This window comes from Thalia democratica, chromosome 1 (genome assembly GCF_965202585.1).
Source record: "Thalia democratica chromosome 1, ktThaDemo2.hap1.1, whole genome shotgun sequence".
In the NCBI taxonomy this organism is placed as follows: domain Eukaryota; kingdom Metazoa; phylum Chordata; class Thaliacea; order Salpida; family Salpidae; genus Thalia; species Thalia democratica.
In genome coordinates this window covers 73,802,026-73,827,834 of record NC_139165.1, presented here as the reverse complement: position 1 = coordinate 73,827,834, position 25,809 = coordinate 73,802,026, and the positions used below count along the sequence as shown (strand labels likewise).

At 26.9% G+C, this 25,809-nt stretch overlaps 1 protein-coding gene across 1 annotated transcript; it reads right to left on the bottom strand.

Moving 5' to 3' along the window:
• Nucleotides 1–13,747: 13,747 nt before the first annotated feature.
• LOC145849286 (centrosomal protein of 120 kDa-like) lies at nucleotides 13,748–16,895 on the bottom strand. Its single transcript, XM_082954448.1, has one exon. The coding sequence runs from the start codon at nucleotides 16,849–16,851 to the stop codon at nucleotides 14,041–14,043; it is 2,811 nt and encodes a 936-aa protein (XP_082810574.1). The 5' UTR covers nucleotides 16,852–16,895; the 3' UTR covers nucleotides 13,748–14,040.
• Nucleotides 16,896–25,809: the final 8,914 nt, after the last annotated feature.

Below are 25,809 nucleotides of genomic sequence, written 5' to 3'. Positions count from 1 at the left end.
CACCACAACTTTTGACAAGTTAGTTATAACTTTTATTTAACTTAAACTGAGTATATTTTACTATGAAAATTAACTTAGTTTTTCGTTATAGTTCTAAATAGTTACATTTTAATCTCTAAAGAGTATTTTTAATTGTTTAATGAAGTTCAAATAATTTTACGAAATTAGATATACAGTATCTGAGATTTTAAAACTAAAACTACGTTTTTTTTAAGTGTGTCTGTAATATTTATAAAACAACATTTCTGACATTTTTTATGTGGCTTTCTTTTTTGAATTTTCCCAAAATTTTCTGTAGACTTTTTATATAAACTGTTTTTAAGAAAATTTAATACTTTGAAAAAAAGTTTTGTTTGATGAACGTAATGGGCATTATAATTAAGCATAATATAAATGGTTATCTAAAATAATTAACTATGGTATCTAACACGGGAACGGGTCAATTATGCACGAAGAGATACTTTTGCACGGAGGGTCATTTTTGCATGATAGTAAAAGTAGTAAAAGAAAAAAAAATTATAAACTAACAAAAAAAAACAAATTAGTTAAAGAAGAAAAAAAATTACCAACCGAGGGTAAGGGCTAATAGTGATAATAAAATTTATCACTATTATTGCTTTTATTGTTTTATTATTGCATTAAGTTTATTATTGCAAGTTTATTGTCCATATGATGGACCTAGACCACTTAAACAGAAAGACACATAACGAAATAAATCAAAAATAAAAACTACACAAAAAGTTCATTGTTTGAAACCAACATGAAAACATATTTTAGTAATATATATATATAAATTTATATATTTAAATAAAAAGCAATTTTTTAAATTACATACTTATACTTAATTACGCTTTGACTTAGAACGATCAATCATGGAGTATTTAAATGAATAGACAAACAATAAAAGTCCCAAGCACATTAAAAATAGACTGGCAAGATAACTAATCATTTAAAATATTGAAACAAGACTCATGATTAATAGAGGAAGTACGCTGCTTTAAAATTTGAACTATGGACTAGGTTAAATCTCAAAATTAAATCAACGGTTGATATAAATTACTTTCAAATTTCACTAACAAACATTTTGTTTAAATCAAACCTTTCTAACTTTAATTGAAATTCTTTAATTGTTATGCAAGAAACTAATTCATTTTGAAGTTTGTTCCATATTTGAACTGACCGATAAAAAAAGAATTATGCCAAGCCTCATTATTGAAATGATGTTTGCATGTAAACTTTTTGCTATTTCCTCTTAGTAAGTAATTACTTTTATAAGGTTAAAAAATTGATTGTATATCAATTGTAGTTTTACCGTTAACTAGTTTAAAAAAAAAGTAGTGAAGTCAAGTTCAAGTCTCCTATACTCTAAAAATTTAATATTAAGTCTTGTTAGTCTATCAAAGTAAGACGTAAAAGAAATATTGCAGCGGTTCAAGATTAATCTGATATATTTCCTTTGAACATAATGTATACGATTATTTTTTTTTTAAGTATGGAGACCAGATTGGTGTGTTATATTCCAACTTAGGACGAATGTATATAAGAAACAACTTTTTAAGGATGTTTATATCCGTAGACTTAAAGCTCTTTAAAACTTGAAAAGATTTAGTTGATGCAATTTGGTAAAGTTGATTAATATGGTGGTTCCATTTTAAATTTTCAGCAACAAAAATTCCGAGATCTTTAAACACTCTAATTGAAGATAAGCTTGTAAAGTTTATTTTAAAGTCAAAAGTATAGATATTAGTGTTTTTTTGAATATTAAGAACTTGACATTTACTATGGTTTAAGTTTAGTTTTTTTTTTCCTTTAGCCAATTGTTAATTTTATCTAAGGACTTCTGTAAAGTTGTGTTCGAGTGGCTAAATATTTTAGTGTCATATGCGAAGAGGTTAATGTTGCTGCTAACATCAACTTCTGAAGCTGTATCATTTATGTAAATAACAAATAGAAGTGGGCCAATAACCCCTCCTTTAGGGACTCCACTAAAAATAGGTAAATATTCTGAAAATGTGTTGTTAATTACTACTTTTTGAGTTCTATTGTTTAAAAAATCATTGAACCAACTAACTAGACTGCTATGTATTGCGATAATGTTTTAATAAGTTTAACATAGGAGACATAATCAAATTTTTTTTATATATATATCTTTTTCTTATAGATTACTTTAGTAGACTTACTGCTCAAAAAAGACACCAACCAAGAGTGTAAGCAATCTAATAATTGAAAACAGGATGTTCGGTTAGGGAGAAAACCGTATTGTTTCGGTGAAATCAGTCTATTTAAAAAAAGATGATTAGGTAATTTTATAGAAAACATATGTTCAAAGATTCTGCAAAAGCTACTTGTCAAATAAATTGATCTGTAATTTAAAGGGTTGTATTTGCTACCTTTTTTGTGTATTGGTATTACATATGAAATTTTCCATTATTTTGGTACAGAAGATGTAGCCAAGGAACAATTAAAGATTAGTAATATTGGAAAAATTAAATAATAAATAGTACGTTTAATAAAAAACAAAGGAATATTATCTGGTGTTCTTGTTATATTATATGCTTGTTAGTTGAATGATTGGTAGATTTAACTATTTCATCATTGCTTATATAAAAAAATTGCATTTTTAAACATTCTTTATAGATAATTTCAAAACTTTTTTTTTATAATCCTTAACAACTACCTTTCGAAAAACCCTATTAAAAAAAGAGGTTTTATCAAATTCAGATACTATTGGTAAATTGTTTTCGTCTTGCAAAACGAACAAGTAGATGCTATCTTAAGCTTAGAGTTAACATAGCAGTAACTTTTTTTGCATTTATGTTCTGTAGAAAACTTTTTTCATGTTCCATATTAAAAATATTAGCTGCTTTTTGATATTCGTTTGAAACTTCGTTGTATTTCTGTATCATCTGCTTATCTGATTTATGTTGTTAATAGAGTTTTAGTTTTTTTCTCATAAGTATTTTTATGTTTAAAGGATATTTTTTAGATTTTCTGTGATGTTTAGTTAAAGGCACAAATTGTTTGATTGAAAAGTTAATAATGTTTATATATCATAATAAAATTTATGTAAGTTTTTTGAATTGTAATGTTTAACTTTCCGATTTATTTATTTCAAAAATTTGCTGATGTTATCAAAATTTGCTTTGTAAAAATCTTGGTAGAGTGACCTAGAAGTTGGCTTTATACCCCTATCAACAACGCTGTGGACATTAGCATCCGTTAAAGGCGAATCAACCGAATGAAACTTAATTCTAACCAAACCCATACAATTACAAAGCAATAAATTAAGAATGTTACCGTCTTTATGTTTAGGATAATCAATAAGTTGTTTAAAAAGGTTATCTGCACAAAATTTAATAAAGCTTATGTGACATTCATTGTATGTTGTGATTGGGATATTCCAGTCTATACTTGGTAAGTTGAAGTCACCAAGAATGTAAAAAGGTTTTTTTTTTTGAATAAAGTATCTGCTTAGATTGATCATATTTGAAACAACTGTTATTGATTTAGAATAATTTGGAAAGATGTAGACACACAAAAATCTTATTTTTAGTCCATTGAGAATTAAATCAAAATATATAAATTCAAAACCATCAGAGGAAATAACGTTAGTCTTAACTTCAACTAATTTAAGAGAATTTTTTTAAATGACAGCAACGCCTCCCCCTGCTTGGTCTATCATAATGGATAATATTATACCATAGGGGACATAAATTTGGATCAATAGTATTAGGATTTAACCATGTTTCAGTAAAGAAAAATAAATCTTTTTTTTTGTATACATATAACATTCAACAAAATTTATCTTATTTAAAATAGATGTTATACTTGTGTATGAAACTTTTAATAAAAAATTTATACTCGAGTTTAAATTATTACAACTAACTGCGCTTGAAGCTTTAGTACAACAACCAAAATAAAAACTACATTTATAATTGCTATAACTGATTGTTAAATTTTCTGTGTTAAAAAGCTTTAAGTTAGAATTTAAGAAACTTGACTTAATAGACCCAAAGATCCTGAGTGTTGAACCGAACGGGCTGTTAAGTGTTTTCAACTATTCTGTTTTGTTTAATCATGTACCTAATGTTCAAGTTCTGCTTTCAGCTGCTGCTTGTTTTTCTTTCGATTCAACTCTTAATTTTCTAAAATGTTCCATTTCTGATTTTGTACGGTCCACATTGCAATGTTAATTTCTTTACCACAGTGGAATGTTTTAAGGTTTCTTAGACTCAGTGATCTTTTTCTAGTTTCAGAATGACTGGTTTTGTTTTACTGCTGTTATATTTACACACACGGTATAAAGTATTTAGTTCAGTTTCAGTCAACTTGTTAGAACCAAAACTATCTTGAATTAAGTTGAGGTCTTTTTTAGCATTTTAAATTGTCTAAACTGATGGATTGTTACAACTTTTAGAAATATTAAAAATTTTGTAATTTAAAGCTTTGTTTTCTATTAGTTTTCTTTCACTTTCAGCATTTATTTTTTCTGTTACTTATGTCAATTTACTGACGATGTCGGGTTGTTTTGTAATTGAATTATTTGATTTTTCTGCATTTACTCAGTATTGCTTTTAAAAATTCTTAAATTTGCTGGTAAAATCTTTTTCAAATTTCGTTAGACTCTTATGCAGCAAAATAATTTTCTGTTCAAGAGAATCGTCAACTGTTTTTTTTTTCTGTAAATCTCCAAATTGGTTTTCTGCGCTTTTTGAATGCTAATTTATAGTTCTTTGATTTTCTTCTCATATTCATTTTTTAAAGTACTAACTTCTTTTTCTAAGAATTCATATTTAATATAATTTTTCCTTCCAAGCTATATCAGTCTTTCTTGTGTAGCTTTGTTAAGTTTACTATTTTCAAGGACACTTCTCATTTCTGATTCAGACATATTAATAATTTTATATATAACCTTTCTTTTATAAACTTATATTTGAGGCTCTATATTGAACAAAAATAGATCTCAACTTAATTGAAAATAAGGAGACAAATATACAAAATTAATCATTCAAGATTTTTATTTGCAAAACTAAGTTTCACCCTTTAAGGGATCTTCAAAAAACTTAGTTTTGCAAATAAAAATCTCGAATAATTAATCTTGTATATGTACCTGTCTTTTATTAAGAATGAATAATAATAAAATTTGAATGAATTAAAAAAGTTTCAGTTCGTGCAAAATTGACCCCCCGTTTAAAATAGACGCCGTGCAAAAGTGTCCCTACAAGCATGTTTGACACCTACCCACCTAACACTTGCCATTAAAACACTATTTTTATTTCCATCTTTCTAATTAGTAAAACCAAGGTTAATTTTAAAGAAATGTTCCCTTAAATAGTAGTCCACGGCTATTTTGTTCTGTAGAATTACAACTATTTTTTGTTTAATTTACCAAACATTTAAACAAAAAACTTTGTTTGTAATCTTATACTTCAAAAAAATAGGACTTTTTATAACCGCTACCATTAATTTAAATGATACTCAATTTTTATTTTTCGTTTAATTTTTTCAACTTTAAATATAAGGCTATATTTGAAGAAATCAAACTTATATTAGCGAAATCATAAGTTAATATAGTTTTCAAAACCTTAAAAAGGTTAAACATTTAAAATAAATTGAATAAAATGTTTGTAAATTAAAGTTTTAATAAACAACTATGCATTTAAAACTGAAATCAATTTCTGAAGAAACTTCTACAAACGTTAATATTTCGTCCTTGGTGTACAATAATTGTAAATCAAGCCAGATAAAAGTGATTTGTTGATTTCTCCAAAATACAAATTACAATTACAAAAAAATCTAATTACGATAATTGTATGACTTCTATGCCATTAACATCGAAAACAAGGACGCTTTAATGCTATAGACAAGTTCTATCGTACAGTTCCTTGCCAGGCCTAGAACAAGCTATTTGTTCTTTTTAAGAAGGAGGTACTAGAAAAATAAATTCATAATCTGCCCTCATTGTTCTTGCAAATGGTTAATGCCGCTTAAATTAAAGACGATGATTCTGGCTTATTAAAGAGTAAGACACCCAGAAAATGCAGGTGTTAGATTGAATAATACGAAGTTCAATAGAAATTATTTTTTGCGTTAAAAAAGAAAAATGTTGATCTTACTAACGCTACGACATATATTATTAAACTGCATATTGAAAAAACTCGTTATATAAATATTTTCGTAAAGTTTAATTATGTTATAATTTTGAAGCAAAAGTTTGCAGCATTTTTGGGAAGTATTTACTAAAAAAAAGTACGAAAATTGGCAGCACTTCAAATTACCTTACTTATTAAATACTTGGAGCAGAAGAAAAAAAACATCATAAAAGTTTTAATTATATAAATTATATAATTGAAATTTAATTCGACCTATAACATAATTATAATGTACGAAGTTTGATGAATCCTTGTTTATCCGGTCAGTTTTAGTCAACAAGTTAATTTAATTAAATCCAGCAAAAGTCAATAGTTTTACTTTAAAACTTAAAACGTAAATAAGTTAAATAGTTTACGGTGTGATTTTTTTTTGTTAAATTAGTTATAAACTTATAAAATTTGGTTACATTTTGTCCGTTATAGTTGTTTAGTTCGTTGAAAAAATGAAACTAAATAACATTTACAGAAAATATAGTGCCCATTTTTTATCTGCATTGCATAATATAAAAAAGTTATATTTTTAAACAAAAACTTTATTTTATTCTTATACGGCCAAAGGCTTATATCCGGCAATGATAACAAAAAAGTTTGCCCAAATTTACCGGATTATAGAGGAAGCACTGTTTTTTGAAATGCAACCTACAGAAGATCCTAAAACTATTTCAAATAGAATAACATAAAAATCCGTCAAATTTGATTGTAAACTTAAGCATAACATTTATTTGAATAAAGCTAATTTTTTTAGATTAAATTTAAATAGTTTGTAGAGTAGTAAATAAAAACAAATAGTAATGAAAAAAAAGTAAAGTACTTTAGAATGATAAATAATAGTACTTTAGGTAGATAAAATAAAACAAAACTGTAGAATTAAAAAAGATTCTTAACAAGATAACTAAGTTTTATTACTAAACATTTATATACTTAGATGATAAAAAAATATATATGTAAAAGCTCGTAAGAAATTTATAAGCATGTGGTGTACGATTCGATAATCGAAATGTTCTTTTGTACACCAGGTCTTTAAACTAAACTTTTTGAGCGCTTTTTTTTATCGTTCAATAAACAATATTACTAAGTAAAACACTGATTTTATAACTACTGCTGATTTTAAGTTTATAGTCTCAATTAACAGTTATATATTATTTATAATGGAAAAAAACACAATAGTTTTAATATATTATTTAGTAGTTTAATTTAAAATTTTTGTAAAACGCATATCATTTTTAAGTACAGTCATCACGGCATATTGGACACCAAACATTTTACCCAAAACCGTCTAGATTCGGAGTTGAAAATATTTTCTCAGTAAAAATTCTGCAGCACAAGTGATTACATGGCAAACGACAAACTTCTTGGTCTGTCACGTAACCTTCTGAACAAACCGGCCACGATTCGACATCCTGAATTTGTTTCATATATTCATAATATTTCACTGGTACTTTCAATAGAAACTTTTGAATTACCGTAGTCTGTAACTCTTTGGTTGATGTACGATGCAAAAAATCAAAAGATTTGCTTGAAATGTTTTTTTTAAAGAACCAAATAGGTTTAATTAAACTTTAGTAATTTACATTTAAAAACTTTTAAGTAAAATTCTAGTAAGTAGTTCATAAACAATGCATAATCAATATTTATTTACATTGAACAGTATTTATAATGGAAACTTTAACCAACTTCGTAAAATGTTACTTTAAAAAAGTAAATTAAAAAGATCTTTACGATATCACATAAAAAAATTAAATCTAGTTCAGCTGATTTCCAGAGATGCCTAAAAAATAGATGAAACTTTCTAATATTTCTATGAAATAGATTCAACATTAATTATTTAAAACTTTAGCAAAAATGCAAAGCCATATCTATAAACAGTGTTTTTAGTAAATAACCTAAGCTTCTTTTTTTATTTCCTTTTTTGTTTTTTTTAATTCTTTTTTCAGAAGTCGCACAGGAAAACAAGCAACACAGGCCCCTAGTAAGAGCTTAAACTAAAAAAGTCATTTAAGTTTAAAAAATTAAAAAACAGACCTTAAGTTTGTAACAAAATGGCTTAATTTATAAATAACAACTTTATAATGAATAAAAAATATTTTGAGGTCCTAAAATTTAGCCCTAAAATTAAAAAATTATAGGCCTAGAATTTCAAACTAACCTACTTTTTTTCAAAATTAGAAGAAGTTAGAGTTAAAATAACAATGATAAAATTAAATCCTCTAATTAAAGCATTTAAGTTTATTTTACCTATAAATCGCAAAACGTCATAAGTCTTTCAAGTTATAAAGTTACCATAATAAATGGTTATAATTGCAAAAATAGAAAGGATAAAAAATAATTAAAATAGAGCTTTTTTTATTTTTTTATAAAACTCTAGTTCTTTTGAAAGCATGAGAAAATATAATATAAAATAAATAAAGCTCATCATTATTCTACTGCTAAACATATTAATGAAATATAACGGATAAAAGTAGTTGTAAGCTTCACTAAACTTATTATAATATACTTATAACCTCGTAACAGCAATACTTAATATGGGAAAAGTTAATTCAGAAATTAACTAAACTTGTTTTTTTTTTAATAAACTTTCTTTTAGTTTTATATCCTAAGCTTTTACTCTTAGCTGTGTTAGCTACAACTGTGTTATTAGAATGCCGTGTGGCGTGTGCTATAATACAAAATAATTTCTGGTGCAATATTAAAACTTAGTTATATTAACATAAAAATTGTTTTAAATTATATCAAATACGTTAAATTAGATTTCCATGCAGTTGGCAAAGTGTAAATGTTGCATGTCGTGTCGGTATTTAACTAATATTATTTAACAGTAAAATAATCTACTAGTTTGATTCTAGTTTTCACCAATATTTTCAAAGAAAGTTTTATAGCTATGAGTAGAATTACTACAAATAAGAAACTACGAGGTACAGCAAAAGTCTAAAGGTTTAAATAACGAGACGGGTCAGTTTTGCACGAAGACACTTTTGCACGAAGAGTCAGTTTTGTTTAAAAGGTCACTTTTGCACGAGTAACAACTTTTGACTAGAGTATAAAAAAAAACGAATTAATAAACTAAAATAAGAAAATAATAATAATAATGATAATAGTAATAATAATAAAATTCCCAACCAATGTTAATGGCTAAGGGTTACAGTGATAAAAAATAAATAAACAGTAATAAAAAACAGCTAAGTGTAACGATTAGAGGTAACAGTTATAGTAAGAAAAGTTTAAATCCGTGCAAAAGTAACGCCTTGTGCATTTTTGACACCTACCCTAAACATAAATATTAATTGTAATATTAAATCATTTAACTTCTTTGAAAATAATGAAATAAATATCAAATCTGTCGATTTATATACCTCTTATAAGGTACTAAAAAAGCTTTATTTAACTTTTTGAAACCCGTGTAGCACAACTATACTGGTTAAAGTGGAAAAAAAACTATGTCAATTTTAAAATATCTTTACCTCTGACTCCAGTTCTTATGTTTCGAAAGTAGGAGAAAGCAAAATTACTTAATTTACTGAATTTGCACATGTTTATACTTGTATGTTATATACGTGTAGCGTTTATCTGATTAACATCTGGGTAAAAGAAAGATATAATTCATAATTAAAATAGCTAATCTTTATTGTAGTACCGGAAATACTAATGATATAAAGCAATTAAGCATCTTATATGTTCATTAAACTAATCTTAACATACTTATAAACTCATAAAAATATTTTAAATCCATGAGAAACTTTTTACAGAACTATAATCTATACTAGTTAAAAAAAATTTTTTTTGATTTTTAATACTGTTATTCACAATTCTCTTAGCTAAAACTGATTTAGTAGAATGATTTTTGCTTTACTGCAGTTTTATTCCTAATGATTTATAGCAACATTGTGATAAAATGATACTTATAAGATATTTAACTAAAAACATGTAACAACACGATAAACTCCAATCTTTTAGGTTACTAACAGTTTTAGATAAGGTGATGGCCAAACTTAGATTAAGCATCTATCTAAAGTCTAAACAACTTCAGAAAGCTTTTTTTATCTGCGATTTTTGTCATAGAAAATTTTAAAGCTATGAATGAGTACATTCAATTAATATTCATTTTAAGATAAAACTTGACAACTCTAGTTATACAGTATTTGCTTTTTTTATAAACAATATTTACGAAGTATTACTTGTACATTTTAAACAAACACAAAATATTTTTTTGCTTCTTAACTTTTACGCTAAAAATAGACAAATACAACTAAAAAACTATGATTTAACATTACTTATAACATTTTTATTCAACGCAATTTGTGTTATGCTAAAATTTATATGCTCCATTTGTTGTTACTAATAATACAACAGAACATAACTTGAAAATGTCAGGTAGACTCAAAATAATACAACATTAGAATCATTAAATTCAAAGATCGGCTTATTATTAACTTGCACATTAAAAGCTCCTTCATTTCGAACTCGGTATATTAACAATATTTAAATTTCTAAATTCCCCGTTTCTAGCTCGTCAATTTCTTTTTTTTTATAAAATATTGTGTATCAAACGGTTATGTCTTATTATATCTTTTCAAAAAAAGTCTTATACTTTTTTAAACTTATAAACAACTTTTTTTTGTTAAAAATTTAAATAATTAATTTTTACGGATTTTTTACATGATGGTCATATTTATTTTATATAGTTCTTATTTAAAATGTTTTGAAATCAATAACTCTCTTAGATTTATTAAGGGTCCTTAAGTTTTATACACCAAAACGAAATTCAAATTCTTAATAGTTGCCTAAACGTGATTATTACCCTAAGGGTTCCTTAGTAATAAGAGTTTTTGCTAACTAATTAACGTTTTTCTCTACAATTCTTGAGCTTGTACTTATAAACGGCAGCATCATAGTGTTAGCAAACTTTTATGATCATTTTACCTTTATTTTGTTCAAGTTATTTACATGAGTTGTAGCTGTTCTATTTACAAACTATTGCGAATAACCGTTTTGTTTTAGTTATAATTTTATTTTATTAATTCATTCAGATAACAATTATGGAGACCAAATTCTAGGTGCACGTTGATTCTCTTCATACTGAAACCACAATTAAAATAGTGACCTGTTAAAATATTATTGTATTTATATATTGGTTACTCTTTCATTTGACAAGACACGAAGAAAAGCTAGATAATTTATACTTTATTTTTCCAATATAAATTTTATTGACTTGCGACTGCGAGCTTTATTTTAAAAAGAATAATCGATTGTTTATGTTTTTTGCTAAAACAAAACAATCGTATAGAAAATATCGTAACTTCTACCTCAAAACTAGAACATGTAATTTGAATACCCAACGTTTTTTATGTTTAATTAGCGTCATTTTTTTCACTATATAAGCTCACATATAAAGGTTACTTAAAGAATTAACTTATAAGGTTAGTAAAATGGTTACAATATATAACGCACCTACAAAAATAACCATTGTTAAATTTAAACTTTACTTAAACTAAATGCTAGTATTAAATGATACTTAGGGCTACTCTATATAAAACTAGGCATGGTATGAATGAACATATTTTATATAAAGAACAATTGTAAACACTAACTATTATGTAAAAAAATGTCATACTTTAGAATTTAAAAATAACATGAATATATCTAAGAATGAATGAAATAATATTACGTTTAACTACTTAAACCAAAAATTTGCTTATAAGAAATAACATTGTTTTTAAAATAACTTTAAAACAAACAACAAATGTCTAAATGTTAGCAGCAGCAAGGTAGTCTAGAATGCATTCCTGCTTCAACTGATGAAAGTTTATATATGGCTGTAATATGGGAATGCAAACTTGCATCAGTAGACTTTGACTGCCCTTATTTTCTCCTTATCTTAACTCTATCGAAACTTCATCAGTAAAACATGTGACCTTGTGAGCTTTTACTTAAATGCTTGGATAAACAAGAACTTCAACTCAAAGCTTTCCATTAAATTTATACAGTTTTCAAATGCAGTTTGATTTCCTGTTACAACTAGAATTTTTTTTTGAAAAAGATACTTTAGGCTTTACATCATGACAATGAGTTCTTCAAAATTAGGTAAAAATAACTTTAAGTACTGTACTTCTAGCGTAATAACAAATAATATTAATGGTATTTTACTCAAACTTTAAAATGATTAAGTGATTGAATTATATTTTGTAAACTAAAAACAAAAAAAAAAACAAGCAAAGAACGTGTAGTGTTAATTGAAATAATATTAGAGTTAAGTTTAAACAGGACGTTCAGTTATAAAATCTTTAATGGAAAGTGATTTTAAAAACATTCACTATAGACGCACTAGTATTTAATTAAGTAAAAGACTAGTACAAATATACTAGTAGCTTTTTAGTATTATCTCTACATTGTTTTGAAAACCTTTATATATTTGAATATGTATCAACACGAAGTTTTCTTTAATCTTATCAGACATTGAAGTTATATACCAGAATCTATAGTTCCAAATTTCAACACAAAGTAAGTGTATTATTTATCACCAAAGTTAACACTTCGGTTAATTCAAGTTTCTTGAGAGTCATACGTCTTAGAAATAAATTTTTGCATAACCACCACAATAACGAATTCTAATGTATTTTTTAGTTAACATTTTTCTTTCTTGTATAACTGTAATTAATACCAATCTATAAGAAAGCTTGCTTTTATTTTAATAATTGTAAAAGTAATATTGGCTACATATGTTTAAAACAATTGTAGTAGCCAGTATAAAAATGCTATTTCAATACAAAACTGTGATGAATTTGTTAGTACAGCATTATTATTTATGAATAATTAATTCAAAAGCTTTATTTTAGATTTTTACAAAACTTTTATTATTATTGTTATAAAAAGTTATTTTTTAGCTGAAAAGTACGACAGTAGGCTGCAGATATTTGCTTTGCGGGCCGCAGTTTGCTGACATCGGATTTAATACACGCTAGAAAATTGTGTTTTTCTTTAAACTGTTGTATACTTGAAGCAAAAGAAGTATTTACTTTGTTTTAAACTAATTCGAATAATTTTATTAAACTAAAGAATAAATTCATACATAGAAAAGACTAAAATCAACTAAACATATTAAAAACATGCTGCGCCTCAAGTTTTTCTCATCTTCTTATTATTATTTACGCTGTTGTACTTAAATTTATAATTACTTTCTTTTTATATTTTATCTGTTGTCTGCCGACTATACAAAACTACTTACGCTTTATAGCAAGAAAATTAATAAAGTAACATACTCTTATATTGTAGTAAATTACCTAAAAACTGAAAATTTAGATGACTATATCTTTTTTAATGGACCTTATGATATAAAGTTTTAATGCCTTACTTATTATATTAAGTCATGTAAAGATAACTAAGTAATTTTAAGGAAAAATTAAAATATAAATTACCACACAAAAGCAGTTAAATATCTTTAAACCTACATTTTAAAAACCTAGTCAGATTAGTTGTACATAAAGTATATTAAAAAAAAATTTCTTCGAACAAAACAGTTTAACATAGTTTTAATAAAACTAATAAAGAAAATATATATTCATAGTTTGAAAAGTATAAAAATAAAGGCCGCTTTTAAAATTTCGTAAATTTGTAAACTCATTACATATAAAAACAATACAGAAGTTCTTAAAATGTAAATTTAAAAATTTTATTAAATGTACTTTTAGTTTTATATAATATATATAAGTCAGTTGTAAGATAAAATTACTAAACTCTTAATAATGAAAAAAAAAAGATCGATGTTTAAACTTATAAAGAAAAGAATTTTTTTTAAATCAAGGATGGTCAAAAGTTGATATTCCAAACAGAAAACACAGAAAACTTTATAAAACAATATCACAGTGATTCAACTAACAAAGTATCAATATTCTAACTACACAACGTTCGCGCCTTGCCTCATGCACTCGTTTATCTGCCTGTCCAGCTCGCTGATGATGCGGTCCGATTTGGAGTAGACGCCGGTTTTCAGCAGCGTGTTCCGCTCGTCCACCAGGCGCGCCACTCGTTCGTTCATCATGACTTCAGGCGCGTCTCCGCACGCGTTTATGCTGGACTGCTGAGGAATCACTATGCTTTCGGTTGGCTTGTTCAAGCTGCTTGCGCTGACGTTTTCGCGCAACACTCGGATCTCGTTCTCCATCTTCTCCATTCTCTCCTGCTCTGCTTTGGCGAGTGAAAGGGATTCCGGCGAGGGCTGAGTGACTTGCTGCTTGAGCATTTCAAGCTCTTGCTGTTGGTACCTGAGGTTGGCTCTCGCGTGTTCCTGCTCTCGTTTTTTCATGAGGGCCAGCTCCCTGAGCGTCCTCCCCCACTGCTGCTTGTAGTGCAGTTTTGATTTGTTGACAGATTCCAACTTTCTTTCCAGTTCGGATTTTTCCAGCTTTGCCAGGTTCAGCTCGGCTTCCAAACGGATTTCAGGTCTTGTTGTTTGGTTTTTGTACTCGTGAAAGTTGTTCATCAGGCTCTCGTATTTCTTTTCCAGGTCGGAAACTTGCACGCTCAGCTTTTTGTTGTGCTCTTCCAACAGTCTCCGCCTGTCCATCTCCAGCTTGACTTTGCTGTCGCACTCACTCTTGAGCTGTTTTGTCTTGTGCTCGAGCTCATCATTGTGAGACTTCACTTCCCGCTCAAAGTCCTGCTGCAGCCTCTTCATCTCAGCTTCCTTCTTGGAAACGGCTTGCTCCCTCTTCTCCAAGCTGGTGATGGTGTCTGAAAGTTGCTTTTCCAGCTCTTGGTACTCAGACACTCTTTTTGCAACAAGCATCTCGCGTTCTCTGTCACGCTTTTTGAACTCTTCTGACAGAAGCTTCAAATGCTCCACTTCAAACTCCCTCATCCTTTTATTGAATATTTCCTGTTGCTCTGATTTCCATAGTTCAAGTTGAACCGCGGTTTTATACTCATCTGTCTCTCTGATTGGCTTGTCTTCTACAACAGCTCTCTGCGTAGCCGCCTGTTTTACAGGCGACTTAGGAGGAGACTTAACAAGATCAGGGACTGAATACTCTTTGGATGGTCCGAAATCATCCAAACTTACAGAGACATTTATAAGCGCAATGCTTTTGTTAGTACCAGAAACTACTGGTAGCTGACCACTGCAAGACTGCTTTATTGTGATGACATCGTTTCCACTTAACTTTGTCATTGCTTTTTCCTTGACTGCTTTTACAACTTGTGACAATGACAAGTCAGCAGTGCCTAACAAAACGTCCTTAGTTTCTCTGTCTTTGTGCCACACTTCTAAATGCAGTGGAACTGTTAAAAAGGTATTGCTTAAAGATGAACTAGTGCATGCAAAATTGAATATGCATAAAGACTTTGGTAAAATTGTTTCTGAATTCCTTTTGACCTCTACTGGTTTTGTCATCACTGGTGCAGAGCTGCCAAAAAATGGATAAGAGTACTTAACAAAAAGATTACATACTCTGGGCAAATCCAGCTTCGAAATAGACTTGATGTTTATGCTAAACTTAAAGTGATGTACAAGATTTGCGTTGTTTGTGTGAGTATCAGTGACAGTCATACTGCTTGGTTTAGAGTTAGTTTTCAAATCACTGGCAATTATGCTTTCCACATCATCGTCAGTTTCACTTGCACAGGCAACTACATTTTTGTCAGTTTTTGGCAAATTGTTTAAATCATTTGGCTTTATCACTTTCTTAGGTGATGACGTTAAAACTGGGCCCACATCTACATCATCATGGCCAAGTGAAACAGTCACATTTACAGAAGGTAGAATTGAATTGTTCTCAGTAACAGAATCTTTGTTCAGTGGAAAGTTGTCTTTAATAACGATTGGCTCATTAGCAAGGGCATCTAGCTTCACTTGATTAAAAAGATTTGTAAAAGGAACTACTGCTGTTCCAAGTAAAGAGTCACCACAACATAAATGAACGTTTAGCTCTGAATTTTGTGAAAAATAGATTTTCAACATACTTACAGTACTTCTAACACGAACTGTAGCTCTTTCAGGAGTAAATGAAGGATTAATTAAATCATGAAATGGGTCATTTGTAATATCACTTCCAAAAAGGGTGTAGTAAAAGAAATAACCAGACGAAGTTGTTGGCAAAAGTTTGTTTCCAGAGACAAGCTTGTCAAGATTACTTGGCGAGCCAACTGTAATTGACAAAATGAATATCTCACAATCTGGACTATCTGCACCAACTTGAAAGTGTCCCTTTTCTGGATTAAGAACAGCTGTCATGGGCTCTCCATTGCTCATTGGAACAATTGTTCTGGGAGGAGCTTCTTGCGCCTTGAAATTAGAATTGTCATCTTGCACTGAGTCATCTTCCAAAATCATGGATATTCTAATTGCTGGTTTTGATCTCGATGTCTTTCCAAGCAATGAATACCACCTGGCAGGTTTCTCTTTAGTTTGGACACCACGGAGATCCAAGAGTATGTATCCAGCAGACTGCTTGCTTTTAGTAAATTGGTCAACTACGTAACACTGAAGCTTTACTGGCGTTCGCTGCATTCTGTGCTGGTGCAGAGCTTTCCTTTCCATTTCCCATGCCAGCTCAGTGGTGAAATCGGGGTTGTGAGTGCATGCCACCGGGTCTGTTGACAGCAGCTCGCCATCAAACTTGCATTCAATTATCAGGTCATGCTTTGGTTTGGACAAAAAGTTTCTTCCTTCGTGGATTGATACTACAACCAAATAAGTTTCTTTTTCCATTGAAACTAAGCTTCAGGTTTGGAAGTTGTAACACAAAGTACTTATAAAACCTACAAGTTTCAAATAATATAGTCATAATAATTCTTGAAAATAATTCGGTCAAAACAAACTAATAATTACTACATAAGGATAAAGTACTAGATTTGTTTATGTCTTTTTTTAAACCACCTATTCATCGTTCAATTGTTTATAATTTTAAGTCATTGTCTTTTTTAATCTTTTAGAAGTAATATTTTAAGATTATATTAGAAGTTACTTATTTTCTTATAAACAAACTGATTATCAGTAGCAAAAAAGAAGTTGTAAATAGTTAAACTTTATCTAGTTTAAAATATAGGTTTTGGTTGCTTCATGGTAAAAATGATAAACCATTTGTAAATTTACAACTGCAAGTTTTTCAGTTGCGACTAACTGACAATTACATCTAGCCTTAATTGGCCTGAATTTATAAGAAAATTTAAAAAGTAATTAACATGAGCCAAAAACTAAAAACACACTGTTGGTCAAGCTAAATAACCTAAAAGTACCAAACTAAAAACAAAAGTACTCAATAAAACTACCTTTTTTTAAGATGAATGGAAAGTATGTAGTCTGCCTTTTTTAGACAAGAATCAGACAGATTTTTATTTGATAAATTTGAAACTGGTTAAAAAACCATTGAAATTATCCATCTCAGTTCTTTAAAATAAGACTTTTTCAACTTTATTCTTAAATTCTTATTCAAATAGAATCTAATAAAACATTTTCAATTATTATTCCAAAAGTAAAGATTCTATTTAAATAAGAATTGAAAATATTAATATACAAAAGATCTCTAATGTTTTATTTTAAAGAACTGAGACAGATATTTTCAATGGTTTTTTAACCAAATTAATATTCTTAAGAGAAAGATATTAGTCAAAAAACTAGCCTAAGAATAAGGAAAAATAGCCTAACAAGATAAGCTTAAAAAATAAACTAGCCTGAGTTTTCCAAAAGTTTCAAACTAGTCTAAATTATCCTGAAAAGGTGGCAACCTAAATAAAATCTCTATGTAATTTTTACTTTTTAAACTTAACTCATTTTTAATTTCAATGCAAACAAAATTAATTTTTTAGTAGATTTTTGTAAACTCTACCTTATTTAGCTTTTTAGTTACTGAGAATATTGCGAAAGTACCACTAATTAAGGCAAAAAAGCTAAGTTGATTGACCAAATACTAGCTTGAGTTGGTCTGAATTTACAATAAAATTGAATAAAAAGATTAATTTAAAGCCAAAACAAGTTAAGAAAAGTACAAATACCAATTCAAAAACAAAAACAACTTTACAAAAACAAAAATTTTTAAGAACAACAAAACTTGTTAAAAAATGTCAAAACTAGCTGGAGCTTAACAAAAATATTCAAACAGCATGAGATTTTTAAAACACGTTTAAACTAGCATAAGTTATCTAGGGCAGTGATTACCAAGCTAATAAAAATTGTGCACCTCAAACTGAAAATAATAAATATGTGCACCATAATGAACTCTGCATGTCTATTAAGAATATCTAGTTAAGTTTAAAAGTTTAGAAGAAATTTCATGCAACCAAAAACAAATTTTTTGCAGCACAAAAGTAACTATTTCGTCCACACTATAGTAACTACTGATCCAGGGTACCTGGAGTGTGTTGCAATAGTGTATGAAGCAGATTTTTCAATAACAAATGCATTAAGCAAGTATAAAACTAATACTTCTAACTACTTTGTAATAAAAAATAGGGTTGGTTTCTAATCAACTGTTAGTAAATTTCTTCAATTAAAAATTTTAAATTTTATTAATAATACAATGTTTCACTAGCTTGAACCAAGTCAAAAGAGATCATCAGTTGAATAAAATCTTATTCAAATACAATTTGTTCAACGAATTCTAAATTAGGTTACTTTTTTATATGGAAAATTTTATCTTGAGATACCAACTTTCTCAGTATAATCTCAACTTAATAATAAATTTAAAATAACTTTTTATTACTGTTTGTTAACATTTGTTAGTTATTTTAAAGCTATAGGTTTGTCCAGCATTTTTTGAACTAACAGTCACAGATATTATTAAATAATAAAATAACACAGTGGGCCTGCAAATGGAAATAAAAGTATAAATCAGTATTTTTGAAATTTAAAATTTCTGTCTACAACAAAAGTTATTTCAGTTGGTGATTTGAAAAGTTTTTGGAAATAGATTTAAATAATATTTACAAAATTATCTTAAATTAAAAATATTTGATAAAAATTTTATTGTATCATTATTATAGGGACAGGTCAAATATGTACGAAGAGTCATTTTTGCAGCGGAGTAAAAAAAAGTATTATTATAATAATAATTAAAAAAAACTACCAACCAAGGGTAAGGGGTAACAGTGATGGTAAAATAAATAGTATTATAATATTAATAAAAAATATAATGTATACATACAATAACAAATAAAAAAAGAAGTTACCAACCAAGGGTAAGGATTAGGGATAGGGGTAACAATAATAATTTTAAAAAGAAGAAAAAACTTGAAAAAAATAAAATATATTAAAAAATAATAAGAAAAAAAAAACAAACAAGGGTAAGAGGTAAGAGTGAAAAAAAAATAATTAAACAACAAAATATAAATTCATAAAAATCAAAAATATTTAAATATTTAAATCATGCAAAAGTCTGCGTTCAAAAGTGTCTTTGTGCAAAAGTGACCTTTTGTGTAAAAGTATCACTTTGTGCATATCTGACACCACCCCATAATTATATTTCAAAATTTAAATTAAATGAGCTTGATTGTTAAATTAATAATAAAAAATCAATTTATCTTTGCATAATTAAAAATTATATTTTGCACACATATATTTTTTTGACAACCTAGTAAACCTCCTAAGATGGTAAAAAAAAGAAAACTGGGACAATACAAATGTATATATCAAATAGTTCTCTAATTTTGTTAAATATAAAAAAGTTAGAAAACATGTCTCAATATACCTTTTTTTCAGAAAAATTTTATTTTTCATATACCGTTTTAGTCAATATAACATACATACAGGGTTGTCAATGTTTTTGGCAAATTTTCTCAAGGCTTTTAAAATTTCCTCCAGATTTTTTTAAGTACACATTTTTTGGTCTATTTTAGTTTCAAGTTAAGTTAAGGTAAAAAAAAGGGGTAAAATGGTAAAAAAAAACATTTATAAGATACTCTATAGCTACTTTGAATGTGTTTCTTAATAAAAAAAAATTTTGAAAATGAAAAAAAATTATTCTCCATATGATAGATTTTTTGAGTCAAATAACAATTTTACTAATTAACATGTAAAAATTGTTAAAAATTCCAGGTTTTTTTAGTGATTTTCATTCACAATTCCAGGTTTTTTTTATTTCTTTAATTCCAGGTTGTTTAGCCTAAATTGCAGAATTTCAGGTTTCAAGGTATTTTGGCAACTCTGCATATATACATTTTATCAATAGAACTAAGCAGAATACAATACTAACAAGCCATAAAAACTTTATATTTACTTCTAATAAATATCTACAAGTGGTTCAAACAAAAAAAAATATGTAAGCTTAGCTTACTTTTTTTTTAATAAATCTATTTTTTTAATAAAAAGTAAGCAGTAAAATAATTTTAGATAGCTACTACTAAGTTATGATAACTTTTGTTTTAACAAAATACAACAAATATAGTATTTTGGAACATTAAAATGTAATGTTTAAAAAGATTTACAAATACTTATACTATCAAGGTTGCAACATATCTGAGAAAAAATTCTTGACTTTTCCTGATTTTTTGATCTAATTCTTTAACAAAACTGATTCAAAGATACATAAATAAACACTTGAAATTGTGTTAAGTTTTCAATCTTAATTTTATACATATTAAAACAACGGGTAGTAGTCAAATATGCACAAACAGACACATTTGCACAGCATCAATTTTGCACAAGTGGTCGCTTTTGCACAAAGGGTCAGTTTTGCACGGGTTTAATTGTTTTTAATTTTTACTATCACTATTACCCCTAACCCTCGGTCCGTAGCTATCTTTTTCTTTCTTTTTGTTTTTTTATAAATTATTTTCAATTTTTTTTATTTTTTTTAGAACTTTTTTTTTCTGTTTTATATTTACTATCTTTGTTACCCCTTACCCTTGGTTGGTAGCTTTCTTTTTCTTCTGTTGAGTTATTTAATAAATTTATGTTTTATATATATCTCTGTTACCACTAACCCTTACTCTCAGTGAGTAACTTTTTATTTTTTGCTTTTTGTTTATTTTTTATTTTCTTGTATTTATTTTTCTTTTTTTTGTGCAAAAATGACTATTTGTGCAAAAGTGTTCGTTTGTACATATTTGATCCTTTGTGCAAAAATGTGTTTGTGCATATTTGACTTGTTCCTTAAATACACGCGTGAGATTGTAAAAGGTTTTAATTTATTCCAAAAAATAATTTAAACTCTGAAAAAAATGAACTGCAAAGCAATTTTTTTAAATAACATTAGCAAAATGCATTAATAGTGATATTAAATATTTTTATTAATAGCATGTTTATATCAAATTTTCTGACTTTTCCTGTCATTTTTTCAAAAACCTCCATTTTTTTCCTGACTTTTGCCATTTTTTTGATTTTCCTGACTTTGTGGCAAACCTGTATTATATAAAATTCCATTCTCTTTTTCAAATTAAACTCCGATTGTGTATAGGATACTTTTTAAAGCATACAAACATTTCAGTTAGTTTGACATACAGTCCGTTTTGTAAAAAAAAACTTTGATACAAACTTTACTTTTTGGATGATAAACTAGATTTTCATTTAAGTTTATCTCCTCCTACGTTTTAACAGCATACCTGAATTGTTTAAAAAAGTTTATTACAATATCTAAAATAACATATTTAAACATTTTTTCAATTAAAGATAAACATTTTGTGACCTAAAGCAAGTATTTTTTTATCTACTCAACATAAAAAAGATACTATTAGTAAAAAAAATTAAAATATTTTTGAAGAGAATTTTTAAGTTTTATAAACATTAAATTGATAGATTTTGAAACTAATTGTTAAAAAATTATAGATGATATATTTTTAAATAAAACATTTTTAGCATTTTTATTTTGTTTCTTACAAAAGGAACTTATTTATATTTCTCATACTTGTTTCATTAGTTTAGTAAACTTCATATTACAGTAGAAAGCAACTGAAAGATTAGTTATAGAAAGTATAAAAAAAATCTAAATTTCTGAAAAATAAATTACTCCTTATGTGCCCTTAATGTGTATATTATAATCTATTACTAGACAAATTAATTAAGAAATGAAAAAGGATAACATTTTCAAATAGTACATTGATTTAGAAATTTAAATATTCAACACATTTCAAAACTAACACTCAAAATTTTACAAAATAAAACATCTAAAAAATTTAATAGAAAAATTTCTTAAAAATATTTAAGTATTAAAATGTTAACACTTTTAGATTAACAAAAGTTTGAAAATAAATTGGCAATTTTTAGTTTACAAATTGGTGTAGCAAAACAGAGATCTGTTTAAAAGCACTTAAAGGTATTCAAAAACAAACAAAAAAAGAGAGAAATAAAGTTTTAAATATCAGCATACATTTAACAATAGATGATTCAAATAATTAAGTGGTATTTACAGTCAATAAAATAAAATCAAGTTCATGTATCAAGTATAACTATATATCAATAGTTAAAAAAATGTTATGTTTTTATCTCAAATTTTAGAAGCATTTTTGGAAAATTGTTTAATAAACTTATTTTAAAAACTTAGTGAAGTACAATTTAATTTTTAGATTACCTTTGAATAAAAAAAAAAAAGATCTAAAATGAGCAGTTTTAATATGTATAATTTTATTTACTAGTAAAGTGTTATTTAGAAATACTAAAAACAATAACTTTTATAATATAAAACAATAAAAACATATTTTTTAATAAAATTAATGTACTTTAAAAGTTACAGGCCATTAATGATTGTTCATGGAAATCTTTAACCAAACTTTATTTAAATTGAGCTTCTTAAAAATTAATGAATAAGCATTTTGTGACTTGAACAAGTTTTTAAATTTCAAAATGGAATTATATAAAATTAAATAAACTGACAACTTTCAGTTTATTCTTAAATGCTTAAATTAGCCTAAATCATAAACCTAAGTTAAAGATGTATATTTTTGAAGTTAAAAAGTAAGTTACAATTAAAGTAAAATTTTTTTTAGGGCTATAGAGATATGAGGCAGTTTTCACATGTTAATCCTACTTAAATGATATTTGACTTGTCTGCAGTTGCTTTTTACTGTTTAAAAAAAACTCAAATTAGTTTTTGAGATACAAGGGCACAAAGTCTGAGAGTTTGACAGGTTCCTTATTGAAGGACCAAAACAAAAAAAAAACTATTTCGATAAAAATCTATCTTTTGCTTCAGTTTTTATTTAAAAAATAAGAGTTTAGTTACTACTTAAATATTTTAATCTTAATTTAATAATTGTACTTTGAGTTAAGTTTAACAATTTAGAACAAGTGAGAACAATTTAAAAATTTATAATTTTTAAAAACTTAGATATAAATTTCTTAATTTTTTGTAAATTTTTTTAATAACATTTTTTTTAACGCAAGGAACATTTCCTAACACTTTGTATTTGTTTTGAAAATAAAGAAGAGGATAATTATTTCAAAATTTCAAGAAATTAAAAATGTAATATTTTTCTTCAATATATCTTTATCAGAAAGTACGTAAACCAATGCCTATATCTCAATGATTTTTTTTGCTCTTTGAAAAGTATCCTATAAAATATAATTTCAGCTTTCATACATGAGCCAATGTTTATTTTGTAAAAAAAAATGTTGGAATCCCCTATGGCCTTTAATTCAACAAATACAATGATTTTTGCCTTAAAAACTTAGTTATTATATAACATTTAAGTTAAGGCCATAGGGGGGGTAGGCCATGTTTTTTACAAGTTGATCTTATTTTATAGAGTTTTTACTAAGCTTCAAGTTGCTTTTTACCGTTTTTAAAAATTCGAATTAGTTTTTGAGATATGACCGGCCAAAGTCGGGCCGCATAACAGGTTCCTTATGGGGAAGGAAAAACTAAAACGGCGAAAAAAGACTAATGCATTCAAAATCTATCTCCTCCTTCATTTTTTAAGCAATCTTCTTCAAACTTTTACAGTCTATTCTTTATACAATAACAAAAAAACGTTATTTGTGACTTTAAAAAATTTCAAGTAAAAATACCTTTTTTTTGAAAAAAAAAAAAAAAAATTTTGATAAAAAATCACTTTTTTTTTTAATTTTTGTCATAAAATTTTTATTTTTCAAAATTATTAAAATTCACAAATAACGTTTTTTTCTCATAATGTAAGGAACATTTCCTGAAAATTTGAAGAAGATTGCTTGAAAAATGAAGGAGAAGATAGATTTTATAGCCCGTTTTTAAAAACTCGAGAAAAACGGCTTTAAAGTTACCCTTTATATACCCTTTATAAAGACAACCCTTTTTATAACCAGTCATAAAAAAAAAGTTACTTAATATTTTTAAAATCTAAAAAAAACATCTGAAAGATTATGAAATTTACTATAATATAAGTCTATATGTTATTTTTGGTCAAAAAATGGCTTCTACCCCCCCTATGGCCTTAACTTCCCCATTTAAAGAATAATATACTTGTAGTTAACAAGTTTCTGAATCAAACTTAACAATGACAACATTCGAAATAATATTATTATATACACCTTTGTGTTATTTTGTTTATAAATAACTAATTTCCACTTTTATCTAACTGAATAAGTATTATAACTGAATATATTAAAATGGAGAAACATGGTATTGTAACAAACTTTTGATTGATTAATTGTGTTTTTTCTTGTTGGTAAGAGATCAGTTCAATAATTCTAGTTGTATAATTGAATATAAAAGTACACAAAAATGTTTAAAAGAAAGAAGACTGTGTTGAGCTTGACTCTAGTTCATGAAGAGACATGAGAGGCGTAAGATAAGTGGGAGGTGCTTACACTGACATTGAAATTGATCTCTGACAGTGACAATTGTATCAGGGGAGTTTGGCTGGGGTGACACACCTGTCAAAGAGTAATGCAGGTGTCCTTTTTAGGCATAATAAACTCTTTGTTAAGCTTGAGCTTGTCTCACAGCAAACAAAAGTCTCTGCAGACTTTTGCCAATGTCTTTTTTAATAAATGTTTAAATTTCTAGTTATTTTTAACTTTAAAAGAGTAAAGTAACTTTTGACATACAAGCTTGATAGTTTAAAAGGTTACTTATGGATGCAGGGTGGCCACTGGTTTTTGAGAAATTTCTTTAAGGTTTTTGAAAGTACACATTTTTGGGTTTAATTTTAGTTTAAAGTTAAGTTTAAGGTTAAAAACTGTGTTAAGTAGTAGAATAATATGGAAGAGATACTGAAAAACTACTAAAAATTTGTTTTTTAATAAAAAAATTTTGATGATGACAAAAATTTGTAGCTCCAAACACTATTTAAGTCAAAGTTAATTTTATGCTTAGGAAAAATAAAATAAACTTGAACTTATTTATTTTGCTTAGATTTTTTGTTTTAAGTATGGATTATAATTGCATAGAAAGAAAATAGAAAAGCTTTAACAAATGTGTACATATTTTTATAAAAAATACCTGTTCAACTCACTTACACTTTTTTATTAGTTTTACTTTTTAATAAATCAGAAACTTAATTTATAAAACTAAAGCCATATATAGTAAGATGGAATCACTTAGTAATAATTTCAATAAACATAAATAGTCTTGGACAAGGCATTAAAAGGTATCCTTGGTGTGCGACTCAATCATCAAAAGGTTCTTTGTGCGCCAGGTCCTAAGATCAAATATTTTGATAGCTTTTTTTGTTGCTCAATAAATTATATATAAATGTCTATCTTTATCAACTTAATAACTATTATACCATTTGAATGTAATTCTTTTAGGGTAATTATTTC

Excerpts from the sequence above, each read along its gene's own strand:
- LOC145849286 (XM_082954448.1), bottom strand. The coding sequence starts at position 16,851 with ATGGAAAAAGAAACTTATTTGGTTGTAGTATCAATCCACGAAGGAAGA.